The 14,078-nt window shown below is 38.2% G+C and overlaps 1 protein-coding gene across 1 annotated transcript in view; it reads left to right on the forward strand.

Moving 5' to 3' along the window:
- LOC150019156 (vesicle-associated membrane protein 7-like) overlaps nt 1-12,314 on the forward strand; it is a 29,851-nt gene extending 17,537 nt beyond the window's left edge. Inside the window, exons 4-6 of the mRNA XM_090267354.1 lie at nt 2,212-2,313; nt 8,397-8,555; nt 12,219-12,314. Of these exons, the coding sequence (XP_090123480.1) occupies nt 2,212-2,313; nt 8,397-8,555; nt 12,219-12,314 (357 nt within the window). The remainder of the gene's footprint in view (nt 1-2,211; nt 2,314-8,396; nt 8,556-12,218) is intronic.
- Nucleotides 12,315-14,078: the final 1,764 nt, after the last annotated feature.

A 14,078-nucleotide genomic window follows, 5' to 3' on the forward strand; every position in this document is an offset into this window, starting at 1 on the left:
GCAGGTCATTCATCTGTCTGTAAGGCATAGCCATTAATGACCTTCAGAGATGTCTTACTTTTATCCCTCATTTGTCTTCTGCTTCCACACTACCCCTCACTGTGAAGCAAGATCTGTAAAGACAACCCATTCAGACCTACTAGAATCTTTCTTTATATTTATTTTGTCCTTTAAAGTAATAAAGAAATGAAGCCTTTACTAATATTTAAAATACTTTCTCAATAGCATATGTATTTAATTTACAAACAATTACATGTAACATGCTTCTGGAAGAAAACAAATTAATTATGAATTAAATGAAAGTATTTTTTAATCAAGATATACTGTCTTTAGGGAAAGTTTTTCCTGAAAATTAACAGCAAATATATAGTAAATAGAAGACATGTATATGAAGTCTGTCCAGAAAACGTCCAGCCATAGTTAATATAACAAGAATGGTTTGCACGACATTGATGTAACCTGGCAGCCAAGGAGAGTGGACTGGAATGCAAACGTGTGAACAATGGCGACTTCACTGTACTAGTCAGTGGGGGCGGTAGACACTATTGAGTGAGTATGTATACTGTGTAGCTGTTGCATTCAAAATGACTGAGCAAGTAGAGCAACAAATCTGCATTAAATTTTGCGTTAAGCTTGAACATTCCTCCATGCAAACTATTCAGATGGTTGAGAAGGCTGCAGCTATGGGCAACTGGTGATTGACAGCTTCATCACAACAACACGCCTACTCATGCATCACCTCATGCAGAGTTTTTTGGCAAAACATCAAACACCCAGGTGACTCAGTCCTCCTATAGCCCAGATTTGGTACCCTGTGGCTTCTGGCTTTTCCCCAAACTAAAATCACCTTTGAAAGGGAAGAGGTTTCAGACCATCGATGAGATTCAGGAAAATAGGACAGGACAGCTAATGGCAATTGGGAGAACTGTGTGAGGTCCCAAAGTGCCAATTTTGGAGGGGACTGAGATGTCATTGTCCTAGGTAAAATGTATCTTGTATCTTCTTCAACAAATGTCTCTATTTTTCACATTACCTGGTTGGATACATTCTGGACAGACCTCACATGTACTTATGTAGATACATGAGATTTTATAAATTTCTTAAAGGGTAATTAACCTTCTCAATAGCTATCACCTGTTGCTTACTATCACCCAGAGTTTGATCTCCAACCAGAATAAGACTTTGTGTAAAGCAGTCTCAGTGACAGACAAGGACTAAACAATTATTCTGGTAACTACGGTCCGGATAGTATGTTCGTTCCTTATTTTTAAAAGTAAATAATATTAATCGTCAATTTTATTTATAAGTATATAATTCAGGATATATCTTTTAATAAAAATACTAATGGAAAAATCAGTGATCTATGAAATAATTACTAAATATTATTCTTCAGTCACATTTATGAATCATACATATATTTTATTTGTGTTGTGTACCAACTTGCTTTAACACAGCTCAAACTGTAACCGTATTCAGAATCAAAGATAATTAGGCCTAATATTGTCACTCTACCATGAGTGACAGTTATGCCTAGACAACTGTTAGAGTCTTGATGCTAAACACTGTTAGCCATTTAATTGACTATATTCTTAATTTTTTTCTCTCCTCCATTATGACAAAACATCCCAATTTTACCACTGTTCCAAAATCAGATGGCACAAAATTGCTAATCATATAATTTTTACCAGTACCTCTGGGAAATACAACATTTAGTACAAACAATTATAAGAATTTCTTCCTGAAACTTTCTAGTGTCTTATACCAACTCTATAGGATTTGAAAGATATTGTCATGACATGTATTTGGGATTGTTTTTGTTGTCATTGAATTGATTTTGAGGGTAGGAGCAGGAAGGGAAAATAACTGCTTACTTAAAAAACATCATAGACTCCCACGTTTCCTTTTTTGCCAGAGGTAAACATCTGCTCTTCCCCTCAAGTCCTCAGATATACCAGAGAACTAAGGAAACATGTGCAACCTCACAGTTTGAGACTGTAATCTGTACTACAGCAGTGGAGAAGACTGGACAAGCAATTTTCATAAATACAGCATCTTTAAATAGAAAGGACACCCTGTCACCAAAAATCTTTAAATGTCCTGGTCTCTTTAATTTCAGGTTTCTGCCAGACTTGGCTTCAAATAAACATTAACTCTGTAATTACCCAGTTGAAATTATCTATATAGCTTACATATTTCCATTTGCTTCCCCAGGTTAGTGATATTTTTCTGAGAAATCCTTGGATGTCCCAAGAACATTTTTCTCTTTCAAATGCAGTTGCTGCAGATTTTCAACAAGTATTAGGGAAGTGTATGGTAAGTAACTTCCAACTGTATTCCTAAACATCATTAGTATTGCAGCTGTCAAATCAGTTAGAAATTTTGAGTTAAGTGCTGTAGGATGAGTGAGAACTGGGAACTTCTATCTCCATATAAGTAATGATATCCATGATATACTGATAAGTGAATAAAGATAGAGAAAGTATGTATGGTATACTATTACTTATTTACACATGCAACCATTTAAAGAAGAGGGAATAAATACAAATATATGTATTTGTTTGCTTATAGTTAAGAAAAACAAGGTGACCTGAAGGGTTGCAGAGGAAGGATAAACCAAAAACATTCCAGTGGTTGCCTATGATAAGGATGGGGAATAGGAATAGAAACTAGACCTCGCTGAATGAAAGTTGCTTTACAAATTTGACTTTGGAACCATATATATACATATATTACATAATTTTAAAGTATGCCCTGGCTGGTTTGGCTCAGTGGATTGAGCGTCGGCCTGCGAGCTAAGTGTCGCTGGTTCGATCTTCCAGTCAGGGCACATCAGAGAAGGAAAACTCTGACTCCAAAAAACCTCCGCTGCCTTGCGGCCTACCTCTTCAGGGGAAAGGCTAAGGGAGTAAACCCCGACAGAAAATCCGGAGCCAGAGTCCCTAAGGCGGTTTGACGTTGTAGTCAACACCGGCAACTCCTGCGGCGCACCTGAAGCCAAGCTGTATTGACTCCGTCTTTCCCTTGGACCCTTCAGCTGCGAAGAGAGGGGGGGTCTGCTGCATGGGCAACAGCAGACCCTGCATATCACCCTGCCCAGACTCTGTAGCTTCAGCTTCACTGGAGAGGACACTCCAGCGTCATCGCAAGATGTCAATTCAACACGGGAGGAGACAGATACCGTGTCACTCCCGAGTCGGACTGCACAGCCATTCTCGGCGGTGCAGATAGACTTTTAAGAAGCTACACCATCGTCTCTCAAGACGGACGGGCATGGGCAACAGCAGACCCTCCATATCACCCTGCCCAGGCTCTGTAGCTTCAGCTTCACTGGAGAGGACACTCCAGCGTCATCGCAAGATGTCGATTCAACACGGGAGGAGACAGATACCGTGTCACTCCCGAGTCGGACTGCACAGCCATTCTCAGCGGTGCAGATAGACTCTTAAGAAGCTACACCATCGTCTCTCGAGACGGACGGCTGCCGACGACCGACGACATAATTTTAAAGTACTATTAAATTAAATATTTTAAAAGTAGTTTAAGTGAAGTAGCACAGTCACAAGAGGACAAATATTATGTAATTCCACTTATATGAGGTACCTAGAGTGGTCAAATTTATAACAGACAGCAAGTAGAATGGTGGTTGCCAGAGCCTGGGAAAAGGGGAGGAAGAGGAGTTATTATTTAATGGGTACTGAGTTTCAGTTTGGAAAAATGGAAAATTTCTGTAGATGGTTGGTAATGATAGTTACATAACAATGTAGATATAGTTAATACCATTGAACTATATAGTAAAAAAAATTATTAAAATCGCAAATTTTGTTATATATATTTTACCATTATAAAAGTTTAGTTTTAAAAAGTAATAACTAAAACTCAATGCAAAAATAAAAATTAAAAAGGAACCCAGTTGTGTATTGAGTTGATGATGGCCTAAAATATGGTGAACATTTATTTCAAGTGACTTTAAAACACAATAATTTTATTGTTGTTTCTAGTGAGATTATATCCTCATGAAAAGTACTAAAAATGTTACATTTATTTTCAAGTGACTCCAAAAAACCTCCGCTGCCTTGCAGCATACCTCTTCAGGGGAAAGGCTAAGGGAGTAAACCCCGACAGAAAATCCGGAGCCGGAGTCCCTAAGGCGGTTTGACGTTGTAGTCAACACCGGCAACTCCTGAGGCGCACCTGAACCCAAGCTGTATCGACTCCGTCTTTCCCTTGGACCCTTCAGCTGCGAAGAGAGGGGGGGTCTGCTGCATGGGCAACAGCAGACCCTCCATATTACCCTGCCCAGGCTCTGTAGCTTCAGCGTCATCGCAAGATGTCGATTCAACACGGGAGGAGACAGATACCATGTCACTCCCGAGTCGGACTGCACAGCCATTCTTGGCGGTGCATATAGACTCTGAAGAAGCTACACCATCGTCTCTCGAGACGGACGGCTGCCGACGACATTGTTAGCAATAACATTTGGTGTTGTTATTCTGAAATTGGTTTATGTTTATAGTTAGAGATAGAGATAAATATATCCCTTTGAGTAATCCAATTAATGTTGTTAGGAATCAAGATTTTTCAGCAAGAAGTTACAAATATAAAGTCAAAGTAAAATGTATAGTTCTGAATTTAAACTGAAAATTAAATGCTGAAAAATATATAATCGAGGGCCTGGGTGCTAGCTTGCCAAATGTGATGCAGCTGGCACCTTTTGTGTTCAGTGAGGCTGCCTTTTCAGAGGCCTTGGGGAGCAGTGTCTGAAAGCAGATGAGTCCATCACACTGGTGGTGGTGTGCTTCCAGGCTCATTCAGGTTGTTGAAGAATTCATTTCCTGGGAGCACATCTAACCACCTCTCGTTAGGTGTTGCTGGATTAGGATCAAATTTTGCACAAAATTACTCTTAAAATTTATATACATATTCTCTTATAGCTGTGTTAGGAATGCAACTTTTTGCTGGCTGTTGGCTGGCAGATAACCTCAGGTCCTAGAGACTGATAGCAGTTCCTTGCCACCCAAGGTGGGTGACCTCAACACGGCTGCTTGCCTTTTCAAGGCACACAAAGGAATCTCTCTCACTCCAACCTGCTAAATATTTTATAGTGTAACATAATCAAGGGAGTCACATTCCATCACCTTTGCTTCTATTAGTTAGAAGCAAATCACACTTAAGGGGAGGGGATTTTATAAGGATGTAACTCCTCGGGGATCACCATAGGGCGTGTCTACCACAATGTCTGACAAGATAACTAATGATAGATGCTTTTTTATATTAAATTCATACATTTTCTTATGAAGAAGAAATTATGCATATTCAAGACAGCCAAAATATATTAACATAGCTCCCTGAAAACTAGTTACTATATGAAAATACGCACATTTTAAGCAATTCACACATTTGACATCAAAGAAGTTTGTTTAACATCTAAACATCTAACCTGGTAAGCTTTAAACCTGTAGAAATTTTTGTAAAAGTTGTTTAATTTCTTAATAATTAACAGAATACATAGTACAAAAAAAGTAGTTTTGAGAGATTAAAAGAATATATATATGTAAATGTACCAAATGCTATTGAATGGACTATGAATACATTATCTTAACAAAACTTGGATGATTCTCTTAGATCATAAAAGATTAAGCATTTAAAAAAGGAGCTACAGGGAACTAAAAGAAAAGTCAAAGATTGACCATTTATCTTAATTTGATTACATGTGCAAAGGCCTTATTTCCAAATGAGGTCACATTCACAAGTATCCAGAATTAGGGCTTGAACATATCTTCTGGGAGGAAACCACAATTCCTCTAGCAACCCCTTTTTTTCTACATCCACTTCATGAATTCCTCACAGAACATCAATTGTTAAGTTGCATGGTCCAGTGACCAAGATCAGAGTCCTGTTTAAAGTGAATTTGATCACTTGCCAAAGAGCAGGGATTTTTAATATCATTTTTTATTTTAAAGGTAATGCTCATTAATAAAGTGAGATAATACAAAAGTACAGAAAGTGAAATATGAATATCTCCTACAAGTTCAATCAAAATCCCCTGTGGTGTGAGCACTCTTGGTATAGAACCTTCTAGAATTATTTAAAGATGATAGATAGATAGATAGATAGATAGATACAGTTATGACAATCTCTGGAGCTTCTTAAGTCTGAATCTTTACTTTACCTCTAGTGGTATAACACTGAGCAACTTATTAACCACTCTCAGTCTCAGTTTTCATATTTAGAAAATAAAGTACTGCTTTATAAGGTAGTTTGGGAATTAAATGAGCTATTATATATGAAGTGTTTAAGACATGCCTGACACATACTAAATGTTCAATGAGTTATTAGTTAATACTGTTCTGCAGCTGTAGATTCCTTTTTTAATATCACATCATAGCTTAAAGATTATTTTTGTTAATACAGATAGAGTAGAAGACAAAAATAGGAACAAAGAACTAAAACAATAAACTGAAAGCAGTAACAAATATGGTAGATATTAGTCCAACTATATCAATAATCACTTTAAAAGTTAATGGTCTAGCCCAGTGGATCGAAGCTGGCCTGCAAACCAAAGGGTTGCCAGTTCGATTCGCAGTCAGGGCATATGCCTGGATTGTGAGCCAGGTCCCCCAGTTGGGGGACATGAGAGGCAACTACACATGGATGTTTCTCTCCCTCTATTCTCCCTCCCTTCCTATCTCTATAAATAAATAAATAAATAAATAAATCTTTTAAAAAAAAGTTAATGGTCTAAATTTACCAGTTAAAACACAGAGATGGTCAGATTGGATCAAAAAACTGTCAAGAAAATGAGAAGACAAGCCACATACTGGGAGAAAATATTTGCAAAAACAAATCTGGTAAAGGACTGTCATCCACAATATGGAAAGAACTTTTAAAACTCAACAACATGAAAATAAACAACCCGATTAAAAAATCGGTCAAAGACCTGAATAGATACCTCACCAAAGAAGATATACAATTCATAAATAAACATATGAAAAGATGCTCAACATCATATGCCATGAGGGAATTACAAATTAAAACAATGAGATACCACTACACACCTATTAGAATGGCCAAAATTCAAAATACACCAAAATCTGACAGGGATGTGGAGCAATACTGACACTTATTCACTGCTGATGGGAATGCAAAATGATACAGCCACTTTGGAAAACAATTTAGCAGTTCTTCACAAAACTAAACATACTCTCACCATATCATCCAGTAATCACACTCCTTGGCATTTACCCAAAGGAGTTGAAAACCTTTGTCCACACGAAAACCTGCATATGGATGTTACAGCAGCTTTATTCATAATTGCCAAAACATGGAAGCAACCAAGATACATTTTCACAGGTGAATGGATAAACTGTGGTAATTCAAACAATGGACTACTATTCAGCGCTAAAAGGAACTGAGCCATCAAGCCATGAAAAGACATGGAGAAACCTTAAATGCATATTAGTAAGTGAAAGAAGACAATCTGAAAAGGCTGCATTCTATGTAATTCTAACCTGATGACATTCTAGAAAAGGTAAAATTACAGAAACAGTAAAAAGACCAATTGTAGCCAGGGCTTAGGGAGAAGGAAGGCATGAGTAAGTAGAGCACAGAGGATTTTAATGACAGTGCAACTGTTCTGCATGATACTGTAACGGTGAGTATATGTAATTATACCTTTTTCCAAACCTATTGAATGTACAGTACCAACAATGAACCCTAATGTAAACTATGGACTTTGGGTGATAATGATGCATCAATGTAAGGTCATCCATTGTAACATATGTGTCCCTCTAGCATAGAATGTTGATAGGGAGGCTGTGCATGTACCAGGGATAATAGGCATGTGGGAACTCTGTACTTTCCCCTCAATTTTACTTGAAGCTAACATTGCTCTTGGGGGGGGGGGTCTAAATAAATAAATAATTTAAGTTTAAAAAAACAATTCCACTACTGATTGAATATATTGATATATTCCTCTCCCATCCCCGTCCTTTTTATCTCTCAAGATTAAGTTGAAACAGTTTGAGGCTTAGTTGATTCCTTATGCTGAAATGCAAGTAAGATAAATATATCTTTTTTTTAACCTGATTTTTATATTTAATTTTAGTTAAATTTATTGAGATGACATTGATTAATAAGATTATATAGGTTTTCAGTGTACAATTCTATGATACATCATCTGTATATTGCATTGTGTGTCCAACACCCAAAGTCAGATCTTCCATCACCATATATTTAACCCCCTTTACCCTTTTCAACTACCCCAACACCCTTCCCTCTGGTAACCACCATACTGAGATATGCCTTTGACACTTACATTCTAATTTGTACAATATATTTATTATAATAGATTATATTTATAGAAAATAAAATTTGTATTATATTTCACTTCTGTATAGATGAAATACAATAAAAATCAAGATGACTTATCTGTATCCACACTGAGGAGTCAAGTAACTGATGTAAAAATTGTTATTACCCAAAATATTGATAAAATGTTGAAAAGCGAAGAAAACTTGAATATCTTCACTGACAGAACGTATGATCTCCAAACAACTGTAAGTGATGCACAACTGTCTTGATCTCCATAAAGTAATATATTCTGAACCATAACATTAATGCCCTTGAGATAAATTGCCTAAAGCATGAGATAATCCTATGTCACCACATTATGTCTTTATCAAGACATTTTTTGAGCCCTGTCAGGTGTAGCTCAGTTGGTTGGGTGTTGATCCACAAAGCAAAAGGTCACTGGTTTGTTTCCCGGTCAGAGCGCTTGCCTAGGTCGGGGGTTCAGTCCCTGGCCAGGACATGTGAGAGAGGCAACCATTGCTGTTTCTCTCTCACATTGATGTTTCTCTCCCTCTCGTTCTTCTTCCCTTCCCACATAAAAACAAATAAAATCTTTTAAAATAGAAATTATTAGAAAAAAACTAAAATATTAAAATAATAATTATAAAACAATCCAATTTTTTTAATTAATCAAACTTTTGAAAACAATTGTATTTATTGGGGTGACATTAGTTAATAACATTACATAGATTCAGGGGTACAATTCTATAATACATCATCTGTATATTGTATTGTGTGTTCACCACACCAAGTCAAGTCTTCCATCACCATTTATCCCCCCTTTCTCTCTGGTAATCACCATATTGTTGTCTGTGTCTATGAAAATGTTTATTCAGTTTTGTTTTTGTTTTTTGATTGCTGTTGTTTTGCTTAATCCCTTAAACTTTTTCATCCAGCCCCCACTACCTTCTCTCTTCTAATACTGTCAGTCTGTTCTCTGTATCTATGAGTCTGTTTCTATTTTGTTAGGTTGTTTTGTTCATTAGATTCCACATATAAGTTAAATCATATGGTACTTCTCTTTCTCTGACTGGCTTATTTCACTTAGCATAATGCTCTCCAGATCCATCCAAGCCGTTGCAAAGGGTAAGATTTTCTTCTTTTTTACGGCCAAGTGGTATTCCATTTTGTAAATGTTCCACAGCTTTTGTATCCACTCATTTACTTATAGACACTTGGGCTACTTCCAAATCTTGGCTACTGTAAATAATGCTAAAACAATCCAAATTTTAAAAAACATTAAAGTAGGTTTTATTTGTATGACAGAAGAATTTCTTACAATAGGAAACACAGAGGGCACTGGCCAGTTGGCTCAATTGGTTGGAGTGTTGTCCTGTGCACCAAAGGGTTGCAGGTTCAATTCCCAGTCAGGGAACTTGCCTGGGTTGAAGGTTCGATCTCCAGTCAGGGTATGTATGGAAGGCAGCCTATCGATGTTTCTTTCTCACATTTATGTTTCTCTCTCACATTTATGTTTCTCTCTCTTTCCCTTCCTCTATCTCTAAAATCAATAAACATATCCTTGGGTGAGGATTTTAAATAAAGAAATAAAGAAACACTGAGGTTAGTCAACAAATGAATTGCAAGGGAAAAAAAGAGAGGGAGAACTTTTAAAAAATTGACATAGAAGGTATAACACTTACAATGTGTGGTCCTTATTTGGATTTTGATTCAAACAAACTATAAAAATGAAAATTTACTACTTCAGGAGACAACTAGATATTTAACTCTGGTTGGATATTAAATGACATTAAGAAATATTAATGTTTAGGTGTGGTAATGGTATCACAGTAATGATTTTAAGAGTCATTACTTATTGTAGATGCACACTAAAATATTTATGAATGAAATTATATAACATCTGAGATTTGCTTCAGAATAGGTCAAAAGTAGGGAAGAAGGATTTGGTATGAATGAAACAAAACTGGCCATAAACTGGTAACTGTTATAACTGGATGTTGAGTATACTGGGATTCATTATACTATTCTGTCACCTTTGGTATGTGTTCAAAATTCTCTAATAGAATATGGTCTTAATCATTAATGGTTGAATAGTTCTAATTTAAAATTTTATTTTTATAGATCTTTTCTAGGAACACAGCCACAATGTAAAGCAAAGTATATACATACTTTTTACCCATCAAGTTCTATTAACTTTACCTCCTGAATTATATCTGTTTTTAGCCTAATTTTTTCACTTTTAAAACAACTTATTAAGGGACTGAGAAGTAAAAATTGACAGTTACAAAATAATCATGGGGATGTAAAGTATTGCACAGGGAATATAGTCAATAATACTATAATAACTATGTATGGCGTCAGGAAGGTACTAGACTTATCAGGATGATCACTTCATGAGGTATATAAATGTCTAACCACTATGCTGTGCACCTTAAACTAATATAATATTGAATGTCAACTGTAATTGAAAAATTAAAATATAATGTATTAAGGTATTACTTACATATAGCATTCACCCACTTTAAGTGTGGAATTTGATGAATTGTGATAATTCTATACAATTGTGTAACCACAGTCAAGTTATAAAATAGCGGACTTCTGACCAAGATGGAGGCATAGGTAGACACGCTAAACTTCCCTCCACAACCATAATAACTACCTCAAAATGAAAACAACCAGAACTACCAGAAAATTGAACTGCATGGAAGTCCAACAAACAAAAATATAAAGAAGTAATACTCATCCAGACAGGTAGGAGGGGTGGAGCCGGGGTAGAGAGGACACAGTGTGGCAGCTGTGGTGGCAACCGTGGCGGCAACCGTGGCAGGGACAGCGGCAGCAAGGCAATGACTATGGCCCAATAGCAGAAAGTGCAGTTGTACATTATAAAGTCAGAGAGGACACCTGGGGAGCAATCCCAGCCCTAGACCAGACCGCACAGCTCATGTTTCCAGCACCAGATAAAATAAAGCCTCATAGCTTCTGACTGTGAAAACCGGTGGGGGTGGGGGCAGTGGAAGAAACTGCCAGTCTCTCAACAGAGTCCTATGTTTAGAGATCCCCACAGTCTTAGAATGTCTGCAAACACACCCACTTGGGTAAACACAACCAGGGCAACAGCTAGAGGGGCGCCAAGCCCATAGAGGAAGTGGGAGAAGTGCCTGGAAAGGGGGCAAGTGCTGAGCAAGTGGTGTTATTACCTCTCAGACCCCTCCACTACATACAGTGCCACAACGTGGTGAAACGAGTCACCCCATACTGATGAATACCTAAGATTCCACCCCTTACAACGTAACAGGTGCGACAGCTCTACCTAAGACACAGAGGCAAACACAGGAGGCTGTCAAGTTGAGGAGACAGAGAAGTATGGCCAAAAAGAGGGAGAAGATCAAGTTTCCAGTGGGAGAACTAAGCAACAAGGCGATAGCCAACCTAACAGACAAACAGTTCAAAACACTGGAGATAAGGATGCTCACAGATTTGACAGAAATTATTCAGCATGGAAAAGGAATAAGGGAAGAAGTGAGGCTATACTAAGTGAAACGAAGGAAAATTCACACAAAACCAATGGTGAAGGGAAGGAAGCCTGTGTTCAGATCAATGACTTGGAACGTAAGGAAGAAATAAACAGTCAGCCAGTAAAGAATGAGAAAAACAAGAATTGAAAAAAATGAGGAGAGGCTTAGAAACCTCTGGGACAACTTTAAACATACCAACACCTAAATCATAGGGTGCCAGAAGAAGAGGAAGAGCAAGAAATTGAAAACTTATGTGAAAAAATAATGAAGGAAAACTTCCCAAATTTGGCCAAGAAAATAGACATGCAAGTCTAGGAAGCATAGAGAGTCCCAAACAAGTTGGACCCAAAGAGGACCACACCAAGACACATCATAATTAAAATGCCAAAGGCTAAAGATAAAGAGCAAACCTTAAAAGCAGCAAGAGAGGACTTCCAGCCAAGATGCGGGCCTAGACTGACACGCTCCATCTCCCTCCACAACTAAGAAGGACTATGACTACCACAAAATGAGAAATAACCAGAAGTTCCAGAAAATCAAGCTACATGGAAGTCCAACATATGAAGTCATAAACAATTGGTGCTTGGCCAGACAGGTAGGAGGGGCAAAACCGCAGCTGAAAGATCGAGCTGTGCTGGAGTCGGCAGCTGCAGCAATGAGCAGCAGGACCCAGTAAGCAGACACCCATATTTGAGGGGAGGAGAGAAGCATATGGGAGCCTGCCCTGGCTGCAGACCAGACTTGTTGGTTCGCGATTCCAACGGTGGGAAAGGCAGACTCCCATTGTCTCGGACTGTGAGGCCTAGAGGGTGTGGGAATGGAGGAGGAGGCTCCCGATCTCTCAGCAGAGTAACAGCAAGAATCAATCTTGAAACCCTGCCCCCATGCAAAGCGCCACAGGGTGGTGAGAAGGGTCGCCGGGTTGTGATGAGTACGCGGGGCTCCGCCCAATGTAGCATAGGAGGTGTGACAGCGCCCCACCCAAGAAGGAAAGATAAACAAAGCGGTCAGAATGGCAGAATTAGTGATTGAAATAACAGTCACGCAGCTAACCAAAAAGCAAATAAGGGACAGGACCAATGAACAAACAGAGAATCTTTCTGAGGCTTGGTTCAGAGCTATAGTCATAAGGCAGCCTACAGACCTAACAGTGGGGCTGAATCAAGACAGGGAAGGAATGAAGGCTAGTCCTGCTGAAATGAACAAAAATACATACAAGACAAGTGGCAAGGAAGGGAAAGTCAGGGATCAAATCAACAAATCGGAACATAGGGAAGGAACAAACAGTCAACCAGTGCAGAAAGAGGAAACAAAAAGGGAGGAACACAAGAAAAGGCTCAGAAACCACTGGGACAGCTATAAGCAAACGAACATTCGAATCATAGGATTGCCAGAGGGTGAAGAAGAACTACAAATTTAAAAATTACGTGAAAAAATAATGAAGCAGAACCTTCCTAACTTGGGAAAGGAAATGGACTTAATAGGTTCCTGGAAGCACAGAGAGTTCCAGATAAGCTGGACCCAGGGAGAACCACACCAAGACACATTATAATCAAATTGTCAAAAATTAAAGATAAAGAGAGAATCTTAAAAGCAGCAAGAGAGAAGAAAATAATTATGTACAAAGGGGTCTCAATTAGACTATCAGCTGATTTCTCAAAGGAAACTTTACAGGCAAGAAGGGACTGGCAAGAAATATTCAAAGTAATGAAAATCAAAAACCTACAACCACGATTACTCTATCCAGCAAAGCTGTCATTCAGGATAGAAGGGCAGAGAAAGTGCTTTCAGGACAAAGTAAAACTGAAGGAGTTTGTTAGAGCCAAACCACTCTCATATGAGATGTTAAAGGGACTTGTTTAGAAGGAGGATCAAAACTATGGACATTAAAATGAAAACTGTATCACAACAACCAACAGCAGAAGCTAGGGAATTGAAACAAAGACAAACTAAGTAGGCAATGAGAGTGGAAAAAGAATTATAGGTATGGGGAACATATTGGGGGGAGGTCATTGGGGAGGTGCAAGGGGGAAAAGGGAGAGAGATGATGCAGGAATTAAGAAGCATAGTAGGAGGGAGTGGAGTAGACAGGAAGATGTTGAAAAGAACTATATGCACGACCAATGGGCATGGACTAAGGAGGGGACAACTGGAAGAAGGGGGTGGGTCACAGTGTGGAGGGGAGCAGAGGGAAAAGAAATTGGGACAACTGTAACAGCATAATCAATAAAATTTTAAAAAATTAAAAAG

The sequence above is a fragment of the Furipterus horrens genome, unplaced genomic scaffold, assembly GCF_987537825.1.
Source record: "Furipterus horrens unplaced genomic scaffold, mFurHor1.1.pri manual_scaffold_2, whole genome shotgun sequence".
Taxonomy (NCBI): domain Eukaryota; kingdom Metazoa; phylum Chordata; class Mammalia; order Chiroptera; family Furipteridae; genus Furipterus; species Furipterus horrens.